At 45.4% G+C, this 20,224-nt stretch overlaps 1 protein-coding gene across 2 annotated transcripts in view; it reads right to left on the reverse strand.

Annotated features, from left to right (window-relative positions):
* The window catches only part of LOC139048442 (sodium/iodide cotransporter-like), a 77,820-nt gene extending 60,122 nt beyond the window's left edge, over window positions 1-17,698 (reverse strand). Inside the window, exons 1-5 of one of the 2 annotated variants that reach the window (XM_070522829.1) lie at window positions 17,509-17,698; window positions 16,074-16,464; window positions 8,260-8,325; window positions 5,685-5,736; window positions 372-439 (exon numbers count right to left, since the gene is read on the reverse strand). In XM_070522829.1, the coding sequence (XP_070378930.1) occupies window positions 372-439; window positions 5,685-5,736; window positions 8,260-8,325; window positions 16,074-16,415 (528 nt within the window). In that variant the 5' untranslated portion in view covers window positions 16,416-16,464; window positions 17,509-17,698. Of the gene's footprint in view, window positions 1-371; window positions 440-5,684; window positions 5,737-8,259; window positions 8,326-16,073; window positions 16,465-17,508 lie in introns of those variants that run through there. The other variant, XM_070522830.1, reaches the window with a different exon arrangement.
* Between the last annotated feature and the right edge of the window lie 2,526 nt (window positions 17,699-20,224).

The following is a 20,224-nucleotide window of genomic DNA, read 5'->3' on the forward strand; positions in this document are numbered from 1 at the left end:
ACAGGGACATGCACAGTAAACAAATAAGGCACAGAACTCTTCACAAAAAAAGCATACCGGCAAGCATTTTGCCGTCTCCGTTGATTTTTTATCTGTAACTGCTTTCCATCAAATGAGCAATATGGTTACTTCTTTTGTGCGCCAGAAGATTGCGTTTAAATAGGAGTCTTATTTATTGGCGCATAAATATTTACGTGCTAAACACGTCAGCCCAGTTAGGAAGCCCAAAATTCATGTGTACGTTGATACAGCTAACTCTTCTGTTTGCTAGCATCTAATATGCTAAAGAAGGAAATGCACTACTGCTATGTCACTGTTATTCAGCAGAGCTATAAATCTATTCTGGTAGAACCAGTCCACGGAGGTCTTACCAGTGCTGTATAAACAGTTCCTGATAATCCGATTGCGATGTTGCACCAGAGGACAGGTGCATGGAACACTGAAAAATAGTTGGAATGCAATTCAGTAAGAGCAGCGAAAGTTGTGCAGTGCGATGACCACACAGTCTGGTACTTACGAAATCACCATCGGAAAAGAAAAACTTAGACCGGAACGCATCTCGCGATGACTGGACAGTAATGCGTTAGGATAAACTCAATATCGCGACTAAATGTAATTCTCTCGTGGAAACCAGCTATGCATGAGGCATGTACAGCAGCGGGACTACTCACTTCCCTTAAAACACTCGGTGCTATCAAGCGCCGCCGCCGCGCAGCCTGCGCGTGACCTCCGGCATGCACGGCGCGCCGGTGCGTGCGAACGCAAACAAACACGTCATGCGACAACCGGTTTCTTCTCTCGCGCTTCTTTCTGGACACACTAGTGGCGCTGATGATAAGTCCGCGCAGGGCCTGTGAGAGGACAAGCCTTGCGTTACGGTGCCTGCGAACGCTGAAATCTGTTCACTCGCTTGTCGCACATTCAGTGGCCCGAACACAGTGCCATATCTTGGTGAAACGGTCGATGAAGAGGGGCACATACCCAGTGCATTCATGGCGCAGCTCACTGAAACGTCGGCATGAAAGGCATTCATTCTAAAACCGGCACATACTCAGTGGAATTTCGGCACAGCCAGCAATTGCGTCGGACTGCTATCCTTCGGGAACCCTTGTGACTTGGGTTTAACGGATCTTTTTCATCATTGTAGATCGGCACATTTCCAGTGGCACATAGCTAGTTACCCAAATTCGCGTCACAGACATTCATTGAGGACAAGCACGCACCTGATGCCACATGACCAGTGACCCAAGCTGACGTGAAGGGGATTCATTGAAGGACAGCAATGGCCGCGTGGTGCATGCCCAGTGCTCCAAGTAAGCGTCGCAGAGTCTCTTCGAACAGCAGTACGTACCCAGTCTCCCATCTACAGTGACACTGGTCGGGGTACAAGAGGTTCACCGAAGAGCGGCAGTGTGCATACATTGCGACATACTCAGTGAGGCAAGTTGCGTCCGATGGTTGGCATCAAGCCCTGTTACCTCAGTCCAGCAGCCCGATGTGCTGTACCGATCGGACCACGCACACGCTCTGGGAGTGCCGGTCGACATACCCCAAGTTAATCAAGGAGAAGGGGGACACGCTTCTGCTTAGCCCCGCTCTAGAAAAGCAAATTCTGGCTGTCCGGCGTGCCCTCGACCGGGCCGGACAGCCAGACTAGAGCGGGCTAGATTTGCCGGTCCCGACGTGGGACCAGCCGCGTGTGCAACGAGTTCGCGTCCTCGCCAGACCTGTAACAAAGTTTCTTCACTCAACTACACAGACAGACAGACAGACAGACAGACAGACAGACAGACAGACAGACAGACAGACAGACAGACAGACAGACAGACAGAGACAGACAGACAGACAGACAGACAGACAGACAGACAGACAGACCCCCCGAAAAGTGCTTGATGTACCCACAGAATGTAATGCATTAAGATTGTGATTCACTTCCTTTTCGAACATTAATATAAATAGCATTATTTGCCCACTTATCCGGTTTGAGCCCATGCTGTTATGCCCACCCAGTGACCCAAGTAGCCTACCGGCTCGGGCCACTAGGTACGTGCTCGGGGTCGTGATGCATCATAGTCGTTTCATTGTCACCATTCTAGATTCCCCAAGTTATTCAAATGCTTGGACCACTGGGCCTGTGGTCCGCTTGTGGTCGTGATGCCTTCGCGGTCATTGCATCGCCATCGTTCCAGCTTTGTCATCCGACACTCGTCATGCCGTGGTCGCATTCCATCGTCGTCATACAGTTGGCGAAAATTTGTTGTTACACTAACATAGTTATACAGTGATGGTCGTTCAATAGTCGTGATTCCAGCTTAGTGGCTCTATTCTGCTTATGCGTCCGTCGTCAGTCTTGCTACTCCGACCGAGTGGTCCTAGTTCTCTAATAGCTTAGGCCACTAGGTACTCGTATGTACTTGGGGCCGTGATGCTGCCGTACTCGTTGCGTCATCGTCATTTCAGCTTTGTCATCCGGCTCGTCATGCCGTCGCCATCACGTTGTCGTTTAATTATTGGAGTCACTTCAGTAATGTCATCCCGCCGTCGTCATGCAGTCGACGCCACACCGCCTTCATCTTTCCTTTGACGTCAACCTTCGCCATTGCATTGTAATCATACTGCAGTGTAATCATGATTATGCTACCCTTTTCTTGCTGTCATCGCCAGACCGCCGCTATCATGCCTCCAATGCCAGAACGTCGTCCTTGTGCCATCGTGCTCGTGCTATCATTGTCACCCCAACTTAATCATCCGACACTTGTCATGCCATCATCGTCACACCATCGTCGTCATACAAGTTTCCTGAAACAGCCATTGTCATGCCATTGTCATAATAAACTCAATAAACTCGTCGGCATTCCACTGTTATCATACTACTGCAATCGAATCGTCGTCATACAGTCGCCGTCATGCAATAGTTGTCATATGGTCATCGGAGTACTGTCGCAATCGTTTCATCATCATCGTTATAGCGTCGACAGCCGGCTCGCTTTATGTCGTTGTCCCACCGTTGTCATCAATGCAATCGTCGTCTCATTGTCGTTTGATCATTGCCAGTACTTCAGTATCTTCATCCAATTCTCGTCATGCTGTGGTCGTCATACCACCGTCGTCGACCCATCGATGCTATTTCTTATTTGTTATTCTGTTGCAATCATACCGTCCTCATTTATTCGTGACTATGCCGGCGTTGCCATGTTATTGTCGACATTCTGTCGTCGTCACACAGACGCTATTATGCATACGTTGTGCAAGTGCCATCGACATGCCGTCTTGGTCGTGCTTTCGTTGCCATTCCCGCTTCTTCATCCGGCTATTGCTATACCGTCAGCGCCACGCCATTGTCGTCATGGAGTCTTCGCCATCTCATTGTTCTCTGTAGTTCTCATGTTGTGTTCGTTATCCCATGGTCATAAACGAAATAGCGAGTATCATTTTTGTGATATCGTCGTCATTATACGCCTTTGACGTTTGATCGATATCATGTCCCCGTCTTTCTATCGCCACTGCATAGGCGTCGTGCAGCCGTCGTCATTCCTTTGAGCTCACGACCAAACTTGGCAAGCGAGTGCCATAGCAATGTGCGACGATATTCGAGTATGTCGCGTACAAACGAAGCAACAGATGTATCAAAATTATCACTACACGTGTTTAATAAACCTGACTTGAAGACTAGTATCCTTCGCTACTTTGCTCAATTGCTATTCGCATTACCATCGACCGTCATCGTGACATGAGCTCCGCCGTAATATTTTTGTTGCGAAATGAGTCTTGCAGCAGATTTCGCCTACAGTGCTGAAACTGAGACTTAACCAAAATATGATACTGCTATATTCTGGAATAGGGCTAAAATGATTAAACATTCCAGCAAGAAGGCCGCGCGAATAAATTGATAAATTATTTTAAGCGTGTTCACGTGCGGCGAACAGTAATGAGGCTCACGCACGATGTAGATTTCTTACTGTTCGACATTAAACAGCCATGCTACCACGGGTGGCCTAAATTATTTTGGAGTGTCCCACCACGGCGTGCCTCATAATTGCAGTTCTGGCACGTGAATGAACAGAATTAAGATATTTCGCACAAGGAAACTCATGATGTCATGATGACAATGATCAGCACATATGTACCGGACTTCTACGTAACGAATTACATGTAATGTTCACTGTTGTGAAAAATGGCGTACGGTTTTTGTCCTAGGAAAGATACAGGTGTCTTCAAGTTTTTGAATTTGCCAAACTTCACTTCCCTGGTTTGTCGAAAGTATTGGAATTAAATACTTCGGGAATGATGATTTTAAGATACGGTATACACCAGCCCTTTCCTTAGACAGAAAGAACTGTATGTGATCCCCAAGACGGCAACGAAGTATGGAGGAAGAACGCGGCAATATTATGTTCCAGCCATATTTAATAATTACCAATGCCTGTGTTAGAAGCTAACACCAAGATGCGGGATCCAGAAATTACTCAGGATTTTCGACGTTTAAAAGATTATTTTGTATAAATTCTTCAATATTTCGTTCCGACCAGCTAATAGCTAACTCCGCCAATAACCGCATGCTATTTTCCGTGACCTGACTGTCAGGCACTGCCAGTCAAGCCCTCCGAGACTTTGGCGGGCCTGCTATCTGTATTTTGTTTTTTTTATGCACAATAAAGATTGTGTTGTATTGCGTGATATTGTATTGTATGTATCCGCACCAACTCACCCTAACAGGTGCTCTTATGAACTTTATCTCCAATGTCAAGAAATAATCAAGCGCTGTGCTTCACAAAAGACCCTGATAGTGAGTAACCATAATACTCTGCGCAATAGCTGTACCTGTAATAACACTGCCCTACCTTCCAGCGCGCACATCGACCAAACTGGCTAACCTCCCTGCATTTCCCTCATTTTCTTTCTCCTGGATGAAGTTTTCAGTGTCGCTGCCAGATGCCTTCACAACAAAACCTAGGGACGATGACCTACGAAGTTTTATATTGCAATTGCTCGCGCAGATGAGCATTATCAAGGGCTACCGAGGACGCACTGAAATTGCCAAGCCAGCTGGTTCTTTTTGCTGTATCTGCGCAATGCTGATAAAGGTTCGTAAGAAAGTCGCATACAAATTTTCGATTACTATTGATAAGTTACCCAGTTTATTTCTTGGGGCGCTAATTGGTAACTGCGATCAACCATATTTTTGAATGGAGTAATTGTAGTCGGTTACTGGGCTTTTCTGTAAAGTGTAAAAGCCAGATATGTACACATCTTAACATACCCGATGAGCAAAGCCAGTCCGACTGTCGGATTCGAACCCTGTCCTCTGAGCACACCAGTCCGTTGCCCTACCCATTCAACCACGCAGTTCCCAGGCTCCCGGGTAGGCGGGAAGACGGTTACATACAAACATAGATATTAAGACAGATAGTTGACCTCCTGAAAGTGCGTGAAGTACTTTATGTCTGTTTTTACAGAATTAATAACGCTGCCATAAAAAAAAGCTTCTATACTAAAATAACTAGGCCTTTACATTTCGTCAGATGTGCCATGGCACCAGCATTTACTTCATCTTTTGTAACTTTTTACAAGGAGTGGTAAGTGTAATCATATTTTATTGTTATTTCTCAACGGCCTGTGTTATTCCCGCAACGGGCGTTTTGGCTTCGTCAATAAAAAAACACGTGAAATAAGATGTACTCTACCTGTTTCAAGTACCAAGGATGCTGCGAAAATAGAGATAGCACCGACACTTTGCTGAAAGAAGCAAAAGGGCGAGATAGTAGAAGCACAATTTGCGAGATAGTAGGGCTACTTTTTTTTTTAGTAGGGCTACGGCGTGCGCATCGCGGTGACGTAATGACTTTGGCGTTGCGTTACTGAGCCCGAGGACGCAGTATCAAATCCCACCGAAAGTGGCAGCCACATTTTGACGGGAATTAAATAAAAATACACCCTTGTACCACTCATACAGTTCACGTTACAAAAACACATTTCGTCAAAATTAATCCCGAGTATGCCTCTACGGGGTACGTCATAATCATATCGTGCTTTTGGCATACGAGTCTCACAATTTATTTAAATTCTACGGCCTGCGATATTGACCTGTTTACATTGTAGGAAAACACCATCAAATGTACTTCTTGGGCCTTTCGCGAAAAATTTCATTTAAAGCGGTGCGCCAGGTCAACTAATAATGTCTCCAAGAAACTATAAAAAAAGGAAAGTGTAGTGTTAACAAAGCTTCCTCAGTAGTCAGAATCTTCATCGTCTTAATATCTGAAGGAAGGCGATAATCGCAGTTTCTTGTAACTTTCATAACTGCTCGTTGCCTACTATGCACGTTATCGTCGCTATAAGTTCTAGCTCTAAAAAAAATTGTCGGTTGATCATTTTCCAAGAATGCACGTAATGTGCGAAGGAAGGCACCGTTGTCACTGTGCTGTGACGGTGACTGGTCTAAATTCGTCAAACCCACGAACACTTTGCCAAGCAGACCATTCAAAATTTCGATAAAGGCTGGAAACATCCGTCCATAAAATTTCCGCGCGTCCTGATTTCAGGTAAGTTCTAGACGCACAACGCAACTATAAACAATCCTACTGTGAATGCGAAATTCCATCACACATTCCGCATTTTAAGCCTCCAATCTTTACAAGAAATTAAAGCACTTTGGCTCTACAATGATGCATTTGTACACTCCTGACGACATTCATTGACCTCTGTAGCCAGAATATAGAAGATGAGAAATCCCCGAGCATGAGCAATTCGCAAGTATAGCACATGCAGATTTCACGCAGTAGAAGAAACAAATACATGAAAGGCTCAATGTTATGGGAGGATGTAATCGGTCAAAGACTGCAAATAGCCTGATAGTATCTGCATAAGAAGTTACCATTTTTACAGAAGCCCGTTAACAACTTTAAGCAGGACTGCGTCTATGGATGGATTCGCACGCCATGCCCAAAATAATTTCTAGCCTTACGTATATGTATATGCTAGGACACATTGATTGCAATGCTGAAAATGGCAGATTTTCAACGAGAATTATGCATAAGTAGCATATAAGACACATTTTTTCGCCAGCATTGTTTCATGGCCTCTATAAATTGCGTTTGGAAATGTCGTTTATACCTCGGATGCTTTACAATATGTTTCACACTCTGGCAGAAATAGAAATGAGCCTTAGTTTGCGAAGAGAAGGCACTAGCGCAAAGGAAAGAAAGATTATTCTACACACCCACATCCGAAGAACGCTTCATATTGCATCCGTCCGCCATACTGTTCTCACGGAATACTCCAACACTATCAACACATGCCGGTTAGGTGCTTTTAGCAATAAGTAAATAAATTTACTTGTTGCTGCGCGATCTTCTTTTCGGGCTTCTGTCTTATTGCATGAATTCATTGACACCTCATTTATGCATGGCTGCCACATCACGTTCTTGCGTAATAGTTGATACTATGTCACATTTCATGAAGTGCCCGAAATGTAAAAGATTTCTAGCTTTAAGTCTGCAAACTATGCCTCTGTGCCAGTTGGCCGAGACCACAGTGTAGGCACGCTCACTACGCTTTCTCGTTATGCCCGTTGACATCTTCGGCACATCTGCTTACGTTCACCAAGAAACTGTTCCGTCATCGGGTCTTACTCCCTCTTATATGCACATGGCGGCAGCAGCAGCAGCAGCCGCCGACATTGTGCGGACTCTTGTGGTTATGATGTGATAAAAGACCCCAAGGCAAAGCGTCGGCCTGAGACTCAAATGGTCTTGTAGTCGTATCTCGCAACTATTCTGCTCAGTGATTGTTTTCCCTTTTGAATTTTGCCTGTTATATTTGCTTTTACCTGGCCCGTTACAGACGGTGTCCTGGAATCGGCGCCTGATCAATGGCCCCAGCATTAAGCAATCAGGCTTGCCCTCATTATTTATCTCTATCAGTCAATATGGGGTTTCTTTAAAACATGAAGACCTTGTTAAAGCACTCCAAAAAAAGTTTAGAGTCCGCATGCCGGAAATAGTGCGAAATGACAACGTATAGCTCGCACGATATTCCTACGCGTGGGCTTGGAGACAGCGGGGGAAAAAAGGGGGCGGGAATGAGGACTTCAGTAATCTGTCACCAAAAAGTGCAAGTCGCCCTTTAATCACCCGATTTTTATTTTTATTCGTCATTGCTTTTATTCGGATTATCTACGCGCTGCAAGATTCTGTGCCGATCGTAGGAATGGGCACTACGAAGCAGCATTGTAGTCATTAAGATCTTTGTTGTACTTACCGTTAAAAAGATGTAAATAGCACATGCAGTGAATGATATAGCGCTGTTGAAGCGCATACGGATGTACTGCGGAAAGAGAAATCGTAAAGGATGGCGTTAATACGTGTTCGATACGGTGACTATCTGCGTTAGTTGTTTGGCATGAGAGAGTGCCCATGTTCTAGTACAACGAATAAAGATGCGCACATACATTGAGTGTAGGGGCATAAGAAACGTTAAACTATCAACCCCAGATGTTCTTCCAGAAGCGATAGTGCATGTGTACGTGAAAGCAATCAGTAAAAGCAGTGCAGACCCACTACAAATGCGTGCCAGACGAAACACGCTGCAGATATTGTACCTCCTTTTGCGATAAGGATGGCGAAGTTATGCTACCGAACACTGAAGAGTCAACTGCGAAAATGTTATCTGGTGTCTCACTTCCGTGCCGCTTTTTATCGAAATGCATGCGATAGGAATACGACAAAAACATTGCCTTTCAATATGACTCCACAGTAATGTATTCGCCTATGGATTCTGCAATTCTGCTAGCGTTCTATTGAGCTGTAATGCATTATGAATGATGTTTTCTGTACGGAAAAGTTATTTACTCTGACCAGACATTATGTTCACCAGAATATATTTTTACACGTTGTAGCAGTTATAACACTCGAAAGCAGCCTTAGGAAGCTTGAGCAATTATTTGAAGCAAAATTTTTGCATAACACCTGTAATATTTCGCGCACATTACCCTAAAATGGCCAGCTTAAAAACTTGTAGCTCAAACTTTATCAATCGATAACCCTGCACAAGAAATAGGTAACGCATTTCTGTACACTATTTCTGTTAGGATATCTGTAGCGGAAAAATTAGAATATGCGAATTTAGAGCTTGCATGAAGTTACTGCCTTATTTACGAGGGTTCTGCAAAAGTACTACTTCGGAATTCGTTGTATATTTCAGAACAGTGTGTAGTGTACCAATTCTGTTTAGAGACTTCTGGTATCCCTTTTCATTGCCCACTTAAAGTTCTATTGGTCAACCAATACGAACTCGCTCAGTTCTCTGTTTTGCTGAAGAGCTGTAGACTTGATAATTTAGACTTGTTATTCTATGATTTCCGACAAGTTTTCTGAACTGTCGCTGCCTATATAAATATGACGCTTGCTGCAGTGTATCTATATATTAACCTTTTCTTTTATTTACAGCAAATCATATGAAATTCAGTGCACTGGTTTCTGAGACATACAATTTCTTCATTCTGATGTGTTGAGATGCAAGCGTCCAAGCTCAAACTTCCTGTTAAGTTCAGTCACAGATTCGTCACATACATAGATATATATTAGGTATGCATATAAATAGAGAACTCAGCTGGCTAGTGGCATCTCACGAGTTTGAATGCCGTTCTTGTTACAGAAGATAATCACAACCTAATGGATGGATGGAATAACTTTACTGGAAGGTCCTGCGAGCTACGGGGCACAAAGCCCCATAGAGCGGGCTACTCCCAAGTTGAGACCGGGAGTTGCAACTCCCTGGTGGCATCGTGGACTCACTGGACGGCCCAGAGCTGCTCCGCCAGGTCCGTGCTGCGTAATGCTTCTTGTAGCCTGCCGTACTCGTGATTCTTGTTTGCGTGGGTCCGACCACACGGACAGAGCAAACGGTGCACGTCTAGTGTGCTGTGGTAATTTTCGCAATATGAAGTGTATCGCTCAGGCATGTAGTGATGTAGTCTTTTCTGCGTGGGGTACGTGTTGGTTTGAAGCATTTTGAACGTGAGGGCTTGAGGCCGGGTGAGCTCATTGAGAGGTGTGCGGTATATTCTGCGATCTAGATAAAAGTGCTTTGTAATCTCGTTGTATGTGGAGGGAGGGTCCCGATTCTCGCTGGGATGGTCACGACCAGAATAGGTGGCGTCGCGGAGGGTTAGGTCTCGCGCGTTCCTGTGAGCCATCTCATTGAGATTGGGAGGGACGTCTTCGATCTATCCGAGGTGTGGCGGGAACCAGCAGATGGTGTGATGCTGCAGCGGTACGGATGTATTGACTATTTGTACTGCTTGTCTTGCAATGGCTCCTTTCTCAAAGGCTTTGACGGCCGAGCGTGAATCGCTGTAGACGTGGGTGGTGGTCGGATCTATGAGCGCGAGTGCGATGGCCACCTGTTCTACTATCTCGGATTTGTGGGTCTTGGCTGAGAGAGCGTTTGTGACTTCACCTAGCTCATTGATCGTGGTTGCAACGAAGGCCTCCGCGGACGGGTACTGCGCCGCGTCTACGAAACAGGCGAGGATCGTCTTACGAAATACGTGCATTTCGCGCAGGATGAACGATCCACGTGCCAGCCTTCTGGGTTGATGGTGCGCTGGGTTTGTGTTCCGCGGTATTGGGCGAACCGTGTAGGATTTGCGGGTGCCCGTCGGAACGCTTTTCTATAGAATCTCGATTGCTGTGATGTTATGATCCAGTTTCGTTACGATTTCTCTACCCAGTTTGGTTACAGAGAGTATTGTCAGTTGAAGCCGTTCTTGAGCTCCGGTGATTTCTTCGAGTGCATTGTGTACTCCCAGTTGCAGCAGGAGCTCTGTCTCGGTGTTGTTGGGGATTCCCTGCGCTAGTTTGACTAGCTTTCTCAGTTGCCCATTGAGTTTGTGCATTACCGCATGTGTAATGGTGACTGTGTATCTGTGCATGGCCGCCTCGTGCGTGAAATGGCATAGCGCAAAGGAGTGTATTAGCTTGAGCATATTTTCTTCCTTAAGGCCGTGTTGTCTTTTTGCTACGCGTCCTATGAGATTCAAAGAATTATTCTACTTTGTCACGATTTTCTCCACTGCCACGGCGTTAGAGCCGTTGCTGTCAATGAGCATGCCAACCACTCTGATTTTGCTGACGTGTGGAATGGTTCATCCGTCTTTTGTTAAGAGAGTAATGGCGTGTGTGTCTGATTTCGCTCACTGGCTTGGGACTGCTTCTCGATGGTTTGTAGACAAGGAGCTCCGACTTCGCGGGCGAACATAGCAGGCCTGTGGGAGCGCTGTATTCCTCGATCGCGTTGATCGCTTACAGTAGAGCTTTTTAGTTGATCCCAGGCTACCTCCGGGTATCCAGAGCGTTACGTCATCTGCGTATATGGTGTATTAATGCGACAGCGTTAAGGAGCTCGTGTCGCAGAAAAGCCGGTGTCGTCGGCGTTGGCCGTGAGCGATAAATCCCAGCAGGCACTTCATGAATAAAAAACAACTTGCAAGATGGGCTGGGTGGGAATCAAACCAGGGTTTCCGGAGTGTGAGACGGAAGCGCTACCACTCAGCCACGAGTTCGATGCTTCAAAGCGGTACAAAAGCGTCTCTAGTGAATGCGGTGTTGCCTTAGAAACGAGCTGTTTGTAAGGCTCCGGCGTGCGTCGCTTGCTCAGGCGCACATTTCGTTGCCGCGCCGAACGCGGCGCTGCTCGACGCTCACCGCCGCTCTTACACCCTTGGCGGGTCGACGCTCTTACACCCCTTGGCGGGTCGACGGGAACGCTGTCGCGTTCCACTCTTGAAGGCGAAGCTTAAGCGTCCTCCAATTTTTTTACGTTCTCGATTTGTTCCAGTCTCTTGCCTCGGCCGGCTAGCGCAAGAATAGAAAGCGTCGGAGAGATGACAGAACCTTGTGGGGTGCCCTTGCTGCCCTGCTTGTATTTCTGGGACTTTATTTCTCCTAGACGGAGGGTGGCCGTTCTGTCACTCAGAAACGATATTGTATAAGCGTAGAGTCTAGTGCCGCTGTTGAGGTTAGAGATCGTGTCCTGTATGTAGTCATGTGATAAATTATCGAAGGCTTTTTCGAGGTCTAGCCGTAAGATTACTCTCGCGTCTCTCGTGTCTGCATCAATGATCTCGTGCTTCAGGAGCTTCATGGCGTCTTTTGTGAATAGCCCGGGTCGAAAGCTGATCATTCTTGCGGGCTAGATATCTTTTCTTCGAGATGTTTCGCGAGCCTGTTTAGGACCGCGTGCTCGGCTACCTTGCGGACGCAACACGTCTGCAAGGTCGGTCTGACGTTATTGATTTTGGACGCCCTACCAGGCTTTGGGATGAACACGATGAGTGCCGTTTTGTAGTCTTCGGGCAGTGCTCCGTTCCTCTGTGAGGGTTTCGACTGAGGTTTCGTCGAGGTTTTTAAGTGCCTTGTTAGTTACGCCATCCGGCCCACGCGCTGACTTGCTGTTTAGGTTCTGAAGCGCCGTGCGCAAGTCTTCGGTTGAGAAGTCCGGATCTAGATCTCGGTTGGCGTTGCCGCGACATACTTCGGCGGTCATGACTATAGCATTTTTGGCCAGCGGGTGGTACTTATCGGCGAGACGGTCAACGAGGTAATTTCCCGTGGTAATCTTGAGTTTCTCGTGCATGATCCTGTTGAGCGTGCGACTCTGGTCCGTTTTGTTTCTGGTTCTGTCTAAAATGTGTTTGCGCAGGTGCTACGTCATCCCGATGTTCATGCGGTCGTCCGCGGCGTCGCACACTTTGTTCGACTGCTGGTTATATAGTTGCGTGCAATATTCTGCAATCAGGCGGTTGAGGGAAGACATTCTTTTCCTGAGCCGTCGATTGTGTTTTTCTTCTTTGCATCTCTTGGTGAGCGATTGTTTGGCTTCGAGCATGTGAGTCAGTCAGCTGTCCAAGCTTTGAACGGGGAGATCTGTTTCTATTTCCTTCGTTGCCGCCTTAATGTCGGCCTTTAGTTTCGACGTCCCTTCTTCCATTGATTCTTTGTCTGTTCGGCCTTAGTGTCTTTACTCGCGGAGCTTGTCCCAGTCGACGTACGTCATCTTTCTGGGTTCTCTAAAAGGGGTGTCAATCGTTCTCTCAACATGGTTATGATCGCTACCCAGATCCTCGAAGAGGTTGTTCCACTGATGGTTTGGAACGTTCCGGGCGAAAGTGAGATCCGGCGTTGTGTCGTGGTTGACCGAGTTAACCGTTCTTGTAGGGTATGCGGCGTTCGTGATGAGCGTTAGGTCAAGTTCATCGGCGTCGTTTAGTAAGTCCTTGCCTTTGGCCCTGCTGGCGACGTATCCCAAGGTCTTGTTAGGGGCGTTGAAGTCCCCGGCCACGATCATGGGGTTGTCGCCGGCACGGTTGCGGTCGAGCTGTAATATTTGCATAAATTTTTGTGCTCTGTGCTTGGGGATGCTGTAAACGTTTGTGATAAATTTATTCTTGGCGTTCTTGGCTCTAGGGAAGACTTCCGTGAGAACGAATTCGCAGTTGCTGCGGTCGTGATTAACGTTGTGTGTCGTGTGGGCTAGCTTGTTGCTGACCAACGTGGCGATACCTCTGCATTTGTGCAGCGGTGACGTAGCGGTCACGTCATAGTCGGATAGCGAGGGTGTAGCGGTATTTGTCTCTTGTAGGAGAATGACTTGGTGTTTGTCTTCTTTGGCTCAATTTGATTGCTGCAGGGGGGGCCTTTTTGCGGACGTAGACCTTACAATTCCATTGCCAAAGGTTAAACGGGTCAGTTTGCGCAGCCATCTTTGTTGGCGTTGGGTGGCATTTGTGAGGCCGCGTTGTTTCTTTGTCTATCGAGTGACAACGCTCTAGGTAGCTATCTCAAACTTTATAGTACTCCTTTAATGGAATACAAGAAGCTGCTTCCAACGTGAGCAATTTGATAAAGAAATCAGTATTTTTTAACGGCCGCATCGGTCACTACCGTGGAAATTGCAAGCACACACATTTTTGAACAAGATAACAACTAGCGATGAAGGTAGACGGGCTTTGCAAGACACGTTACGGTATCAAACCGCTGAGAAGATTCAGTAACAGTCTGTTCTATCAAAGATGCAGGAGCTATTACGCTTGAAAAACTTTTGGCCCTTTATACGCACTGTCTCAAGGCTTCAAGTGCACCAGAGAGTTCGAATAATTCAAAAATTGTACTTGTAGCGGTGCGACTATCACCTTCAGAACCGGTCAAAAAGAAGACCGCTCACGTGCAGGTAGCGCGGGACCCACATAGTAAAAACTTTTCGGCCCACATATTAAACCATAAGAAGAGAGACGCTAAATATTTGAATAATTGTAGGCTCATTGGATTCATTTAAGTATGGAATAAATTATTCATAACGATAATTTTCAATGGAATCAGCTCAGCATATAGACTTCAATCAGCGAAGAGAACAAGCAGACTTCAGGAACTTATATTCTACAATGAACGCGTCCACGTGATCAATCAGAAGACTAAGAAATCCGGGGAATGCAACCAACCTCTCTTAATGGCTTTCATAGATTACGAAAGGTCATTTCATTCAGTACAGATACCAGCAGCCATAGAGGCATTGCATATTCAAGAAGTACAGGTGGTATACGGGAATATCTTGGGAAATATCTATGAACATTCCACTGGTACCTTGCTTCTCCACAAGGAAAATTTGAAGATTACCTATCAAGAAAGTGGTCAGGCAAGAAGAGACTATCTCCCCAGTGCTATTCACTGCCCGCTTAGAAGCTATTAGAATGGGAAGGCATAGGAGCGGAGATCAACGGCCAATATCTTAGAAACCATCGATCAGATGGCATTGTCCTGTTCAGCAACACTGGCGATGAATAGCATCAAATTATTAAGGGCCTCATCTGAGAAAGTGCAAGAGCAGAAGCCACTGTAGCGCCAAGAACCACGGACAAAGAAGAAGACAGGACACCACGGGTGCCCGTCATGTCCGGTCCTGGTTCTTGTCCGTGTTTCTTTGCGCTACAGTGACATCAGTGCCTATCAACGAACACGCCCAAGAAGTTATACTGTGTAAGGGCGGTTTTGACGATCAACATTCAGAAGACAAAGGTAATATTCATCAACCTGGTCACACAACAAAAATTGATGATTTCCAGTCACCCTCTAAAATCTGTGCACGAGTACGTATATGTAGGTCAATTACTCAAAGGGGACTCTGATCCTCATAGAAAAACTTACAGAGGAATAAATATGGATTGCGGTGCATACGACAGCCATTAACAAATCCTGACTGGGCGTCTAACATATGGGATAGAAACTTGGGGTAGACCGCGCAAAGAGTAATGGGGCGAAAAATTGTTGCTTTAATGTTAAAAGACATGAATGAAGTGGTGTGTATAAGAGAGCAAGCGGAGATAGCTGATATTCTATGTAAAGATTAAGACTAGAGGATGGCGCTGGGCAAGTCTTGTAAAGCGTAGCGCACATCCCCATTGGACCATTAGAGCTGCAGCTTAGGTGCCAAGTGAAGAGAAGCTCAGTTGAAGATGGCAGAAAATTAGATGGGGCGATGAAATTAATAAATTCTTAGGCACAAGTTGGAATCAGCTAGCGCAAGACAGGGGTCGTTGAAGATCGCCGGGAGTTGCTTTCATCCTGCATTCGACATAAAGATAGGCTAATGGTGACATCGCTTATATTGGTACAGCGCTTGAGATGACACAACGCAAACAAAATGAACTCAACTAAATGCTTTCGCAACAATACACCTGTCCGTGTATTATTATTATTAATATTATTGCTATTATTATTATTATTGTTATTGTTTGATAGGAACACACAATCATAAACGGATGGACATAGAAAAATTCTGAAAAGAAGCATTCATACTCAATTTTGAAGTAAAGCCTAACCTCCAAAAAGCAGGGCTCCCTTGAGCGAGTTGCTTTTGTACCGTGATGAAACCACTGAATACGATTTCCGGCACTGCTCTTGTCGAAAGTGCCGAAGCGTAGGTGATATATGTGACAGCATATCGGTCTTTTTGCCGTCTATGAATTTTGCACTGTTCGCAAAGAATGATCCATTCAAGAACAAGTGAACGCCGCTCACCTCGAAGATTGAAGTAACGCCAAGGTCGTAGATTACGGGCACAAATACGCGCGTAGCCAAAGGGAAAAGTAATAGAGGCGTCACCGCACCCCATTGCACGTGCCAGCCGTACGCGTAGTAGTGGGCAGGCAAAGCGACAAGCCCCGTCGATGAAAGGATGGATGCCACGGTTGAAGCTGCCAGAGGAAGCATCATGAGCGTCCGGCTTCCGAGAAACACTTCAACCGCTGCGGAATTCGAACCACTCTGTCGACAATGTTTTTGCCGTAAGGAGAACCAAAGACCCAGGGAAAGGTTTGCGAGGACCAGAACTCCAAACAGGACATATTCCAGGACGTTCATCGCCGACCAGGTCTCTTTCCTCCCGTTCTCAAAGCCTGTAGTGTCCTTCCTGCAGGATGCACTCGGATGTTAAATCACTCTGCAAAGAGCAAACCTTTCGCGACGCTCTATGCTCACATCGCACAAATCTACTTTTCTTGGCACTTAGCGCACTACCTTTTACGCTCAGTGCAACGGCTTATACTAGATTAAGAAAAAGAAACTCGTTTCTTTTTGGAGAGAACGAATACGAATTATTCATTTGTGTTATTTTAGTTCTAAGTACAGTTCCAAAGAAGATATGTAATCTGCAGGTATTTAGCATGCATATTGAATTGTCTTGCGTAAATAAAAGACCTAATACAAATGCATAAAAATAATATTGATAATAATAATACTAATAACAACAATAATAATACGTTTAGCAAGATATACCAATTGAAAAATTGAACAAAATTCTAAACATACAGGAATACGCAACAGCGTGAAGAAATAAATAGGCTAGTAGCCGTAATAAAACAGTGCTAAGTTCCAATCAGTATCATTATATATTGGTGTTCTCCCAATATATGCTGTTACACTGTCGGTACTATAGTGTGGACAACTTCTAACCTTATTTCGCAATAGCGAAATAAATTATTCTGGTGTCGTTATTGTAAACTTAATAAATTGGGCTGTTTGATTTCTAGACTCTAATACTGCTATGCTTTGAAGAATGAGAATTCACAGCTAGATTGTTTTAAAGCCTATGAACATCCAAATATCTCACAAAATTGCATTCTTGAAAATTTACTTCACTTTGCCTTGTGAGTGTTTATCGAATGATAATCCTGTTACTGAATCAGGTACAGGTTACCCGCTAACGCAATGAGAAATGCTACTTCGTATGACATAAATACATTTACCATGCACAATGTGATGTCATAGTACTTTATTTATTACAATGGCGGATTTCTTCTGTCAGCTTTTGCAAAAAATGACCCTACATAACCAACTGCATCAGCGACTCCTTTCGCTAAACGCCCATTTTTTACGTGCAAAAGCCCCTTTTTTCTACGCGCACATTCGATACAGAAGAGTCCCACACATTCGAAGGAGAAAATCGCATACGTACCCGTAGCCCCCTCAAGCTCGTTCGTAGCGTATGTAGTGGGCTTTCCTTTTTCGTTTTAACACTCTATCGTAGGCGCACTGTAATCTCATGCCCTCATCACGAACGCAGTTCGTATTTGTACTGCACCGCTGCGCAGGCTAGCCTTTTCTCCAGTACAATAATTAAGCTCAAAGCGAGGGGAGTAACGTGGGTTATGGTAACAGGGCGACTGGTAAGGGAAACAGCTGTTTCTCGTTTCCGCGTTGTTGAAACTACCCCGCACAGTGTTCCAGGTAACTAGCAATGCGCGCAGACTGGCTGCACCTCTTGCGAAATTATCGCTCGTTGCCGGGCAGGAGACGCGTATGGGTGGTGTTTGAAACATGGCCTCCATGACGTGTTTTCGGCTCCGCGATTGCATGCGGGGACTGCTGTCAGCCAAAGCATAACCTTCAAGATTAATACTTTTTACTCAGTAGCGGCTGTCGCTGAGGCGTGGATTCGGACATCGCGTTATGGCGAGGTCAGAATAAATTGCGCTAATTGCGCGAGACATCATGCACAGGCCTCTCATACCCTATATTCGTATTTCCGCTGTTAATTATCGTTTGCGCATGCTTGACTAAATTTTCCACTCTACGGCTTTGTTCAACGGTATGCCATTTCTCGAACGAGCGACGCATGAAAGAGTATCTGGTGCAAAGATATTCACCGCTGGTCGTTTAAGGGAAGCCTGTGGTCGGAGCCCGCGTATCGACAATGCATTTCTTCAAGATGCCGAAGAAGACTAGATGCCATCGTTTGGGGAACCCTTTGTATTGTAATAATAAACTGCGTAAAAGTTTATGCAGATCACTAAAGCTTACCAAATACCAGCAGTAAAACATCCACCCTGCTTCAATGAACACATCACCAACACAAAAATGTAGGTTGGAAAAAAAATGCTTAGTGACTCGTCCTTGAGTATTCATAGTCACGTGCGCAAGTAACATGCAGCAATCAACCCCACTGTGCTGTATAATTAAGCTGCCGCTAACTGTCATCTAGACCTCGTCATGTACCTGAAGATAACTGCAAGGCGACGTCCAAATAGTGCATTGTATCAGTACTTGGCTGCCTGTTGTTCGTATGGTGTGTCTCCAACGTAAGTACTTGCATTCACGAAAGAACAGCAACTCATGCAAAAATCTGCTTTTTTTGTAGGAGTTCTGAGCTTCAGCGTAAATGTATTGCGCAACTCGAAGAAATGCACAGTCGCACTTCACTCGTTGTCAACCTTTGCAAGCACAGCTTCTCTTCCTGAGGCAACCTCATCGCGTTCACAGGTAAAAATACCATATTTCGGCTTTCCGGAAGTTCTCCACCAGTGACATGCACCGCCCGCGCACAGAACACCTGAGTGCACCGAACACCTGAGCGCACCGAACACCTCAACACTTCAACAGAAATATTCGCTGCCGATACTCCCCGTCCGCGCTCCCCGCCCCCAGCGTGTCTCGCACGTTCAAGAGGAAGCTTTAGCTCGGGCCCAACTCTGGCGCGGCCTATTCAAATGCATGTAAAAGCAAAAACGCTTTTCTCAGATAACCCTTGGACCAATTTTAATGAAGTTTGTTGCATGTGAGAGAGAAAGCTTTATTCTAGTGACTGTTGTAAGCGGAATTTTGATTCAGGTCCTGAAATTTGCTAAAAGACTTTTTAAATATTCGAAACGTCGAAAAAAATAGAAGCATAAAGTTTACAGATTCATATCTCTGCGACAAGAACAGGTATCGTGGTTCTGTAAACGGCATCCATTAGACGAATGAAAGCGAACAAATTTGATATGTCATTTTACAGGTACCGTGAATTTGTTACGTTGTGTACAAAGGTTCTGCAAAAGCTGTATTTCCGTATTACAATTTCTTTAGATTCATGTGTAACATATCAATTTTGTCCGGTTTAGATTTACTATTCAATCAACTTACAGAATTGTATTATAATTTTTCGTTGCTGATGTACAGAGTTGTAAACTTGATAGCTTTGTTTCTCGAAAATTTTCGATTTTTGCCAATGTTTAATAAAATATAGACATAGTTCAAAAATTCGAAACGGACAGTCACTAGATTTTAAGCTTTTCTTTTAAATGCAACACATCTCGTCAAATTTGGTGCATTGGTTGCCGAGAAAAACGAATTCTCTTAGATGTGTTTAGATAAGAGCACCCGAGCTAAAGCTTCCTCTTAACACATGTGCCACATCGTTTCATGCAACGCGCTGACATCGCCGCAAAACAAATATGCCGAGTGATGCGCGAATTAACACATGACTGCTTCAAACGCATCGCAATGAGTGAAATTTAGTTTACTGCCAACTCACCGCTCCGAAGAAATATACATCGCTAGGCTCCAGGTTATAATTAATTAAGTTCTGAAGTTCTAAACGCAAAAACTGTGATTATGAAGCACGCCGTGGTGGAGGACGTCAGGTTAATTTTGACCAGCTTGGATTCTTTCCCGTGTACCCAATGCAGGGTACACAGGTGCTTTTGCAGTTTGCCCCCACCTCAATGTGGCCGCCGAGGCCAGCATTTCATCCCGCGATGTCGTGCTTAGCAGCGCAACCCCAAAGACACGAAGCAACCACGGCGAGTTTGACGTCTTCCCTGTGTCTGTGGTGGATGCAAAACACCAACGCAGGACTTTGATTTTTTTTTAAGCGATAGATTTCTTTAGGCTTGTTCGAGGGATAATGGAGT

The sequence above is a fragment of the Dermacentor albipictus genome, chromosome 8, assembly GCF_038994185.2.
Source record: "Dermacentor albipictus isolate Rhodes 1998 colony chromosome 8, USDA_Dalb.pri_finalv2, whole genome shotgun sequence".
Lineage (NCBI taxonomy): Eukaryota > Metazoa > Arthropoda > Arachnida > Ixodida > Ixodidae > Dermacentor > Dermacentor albipictus.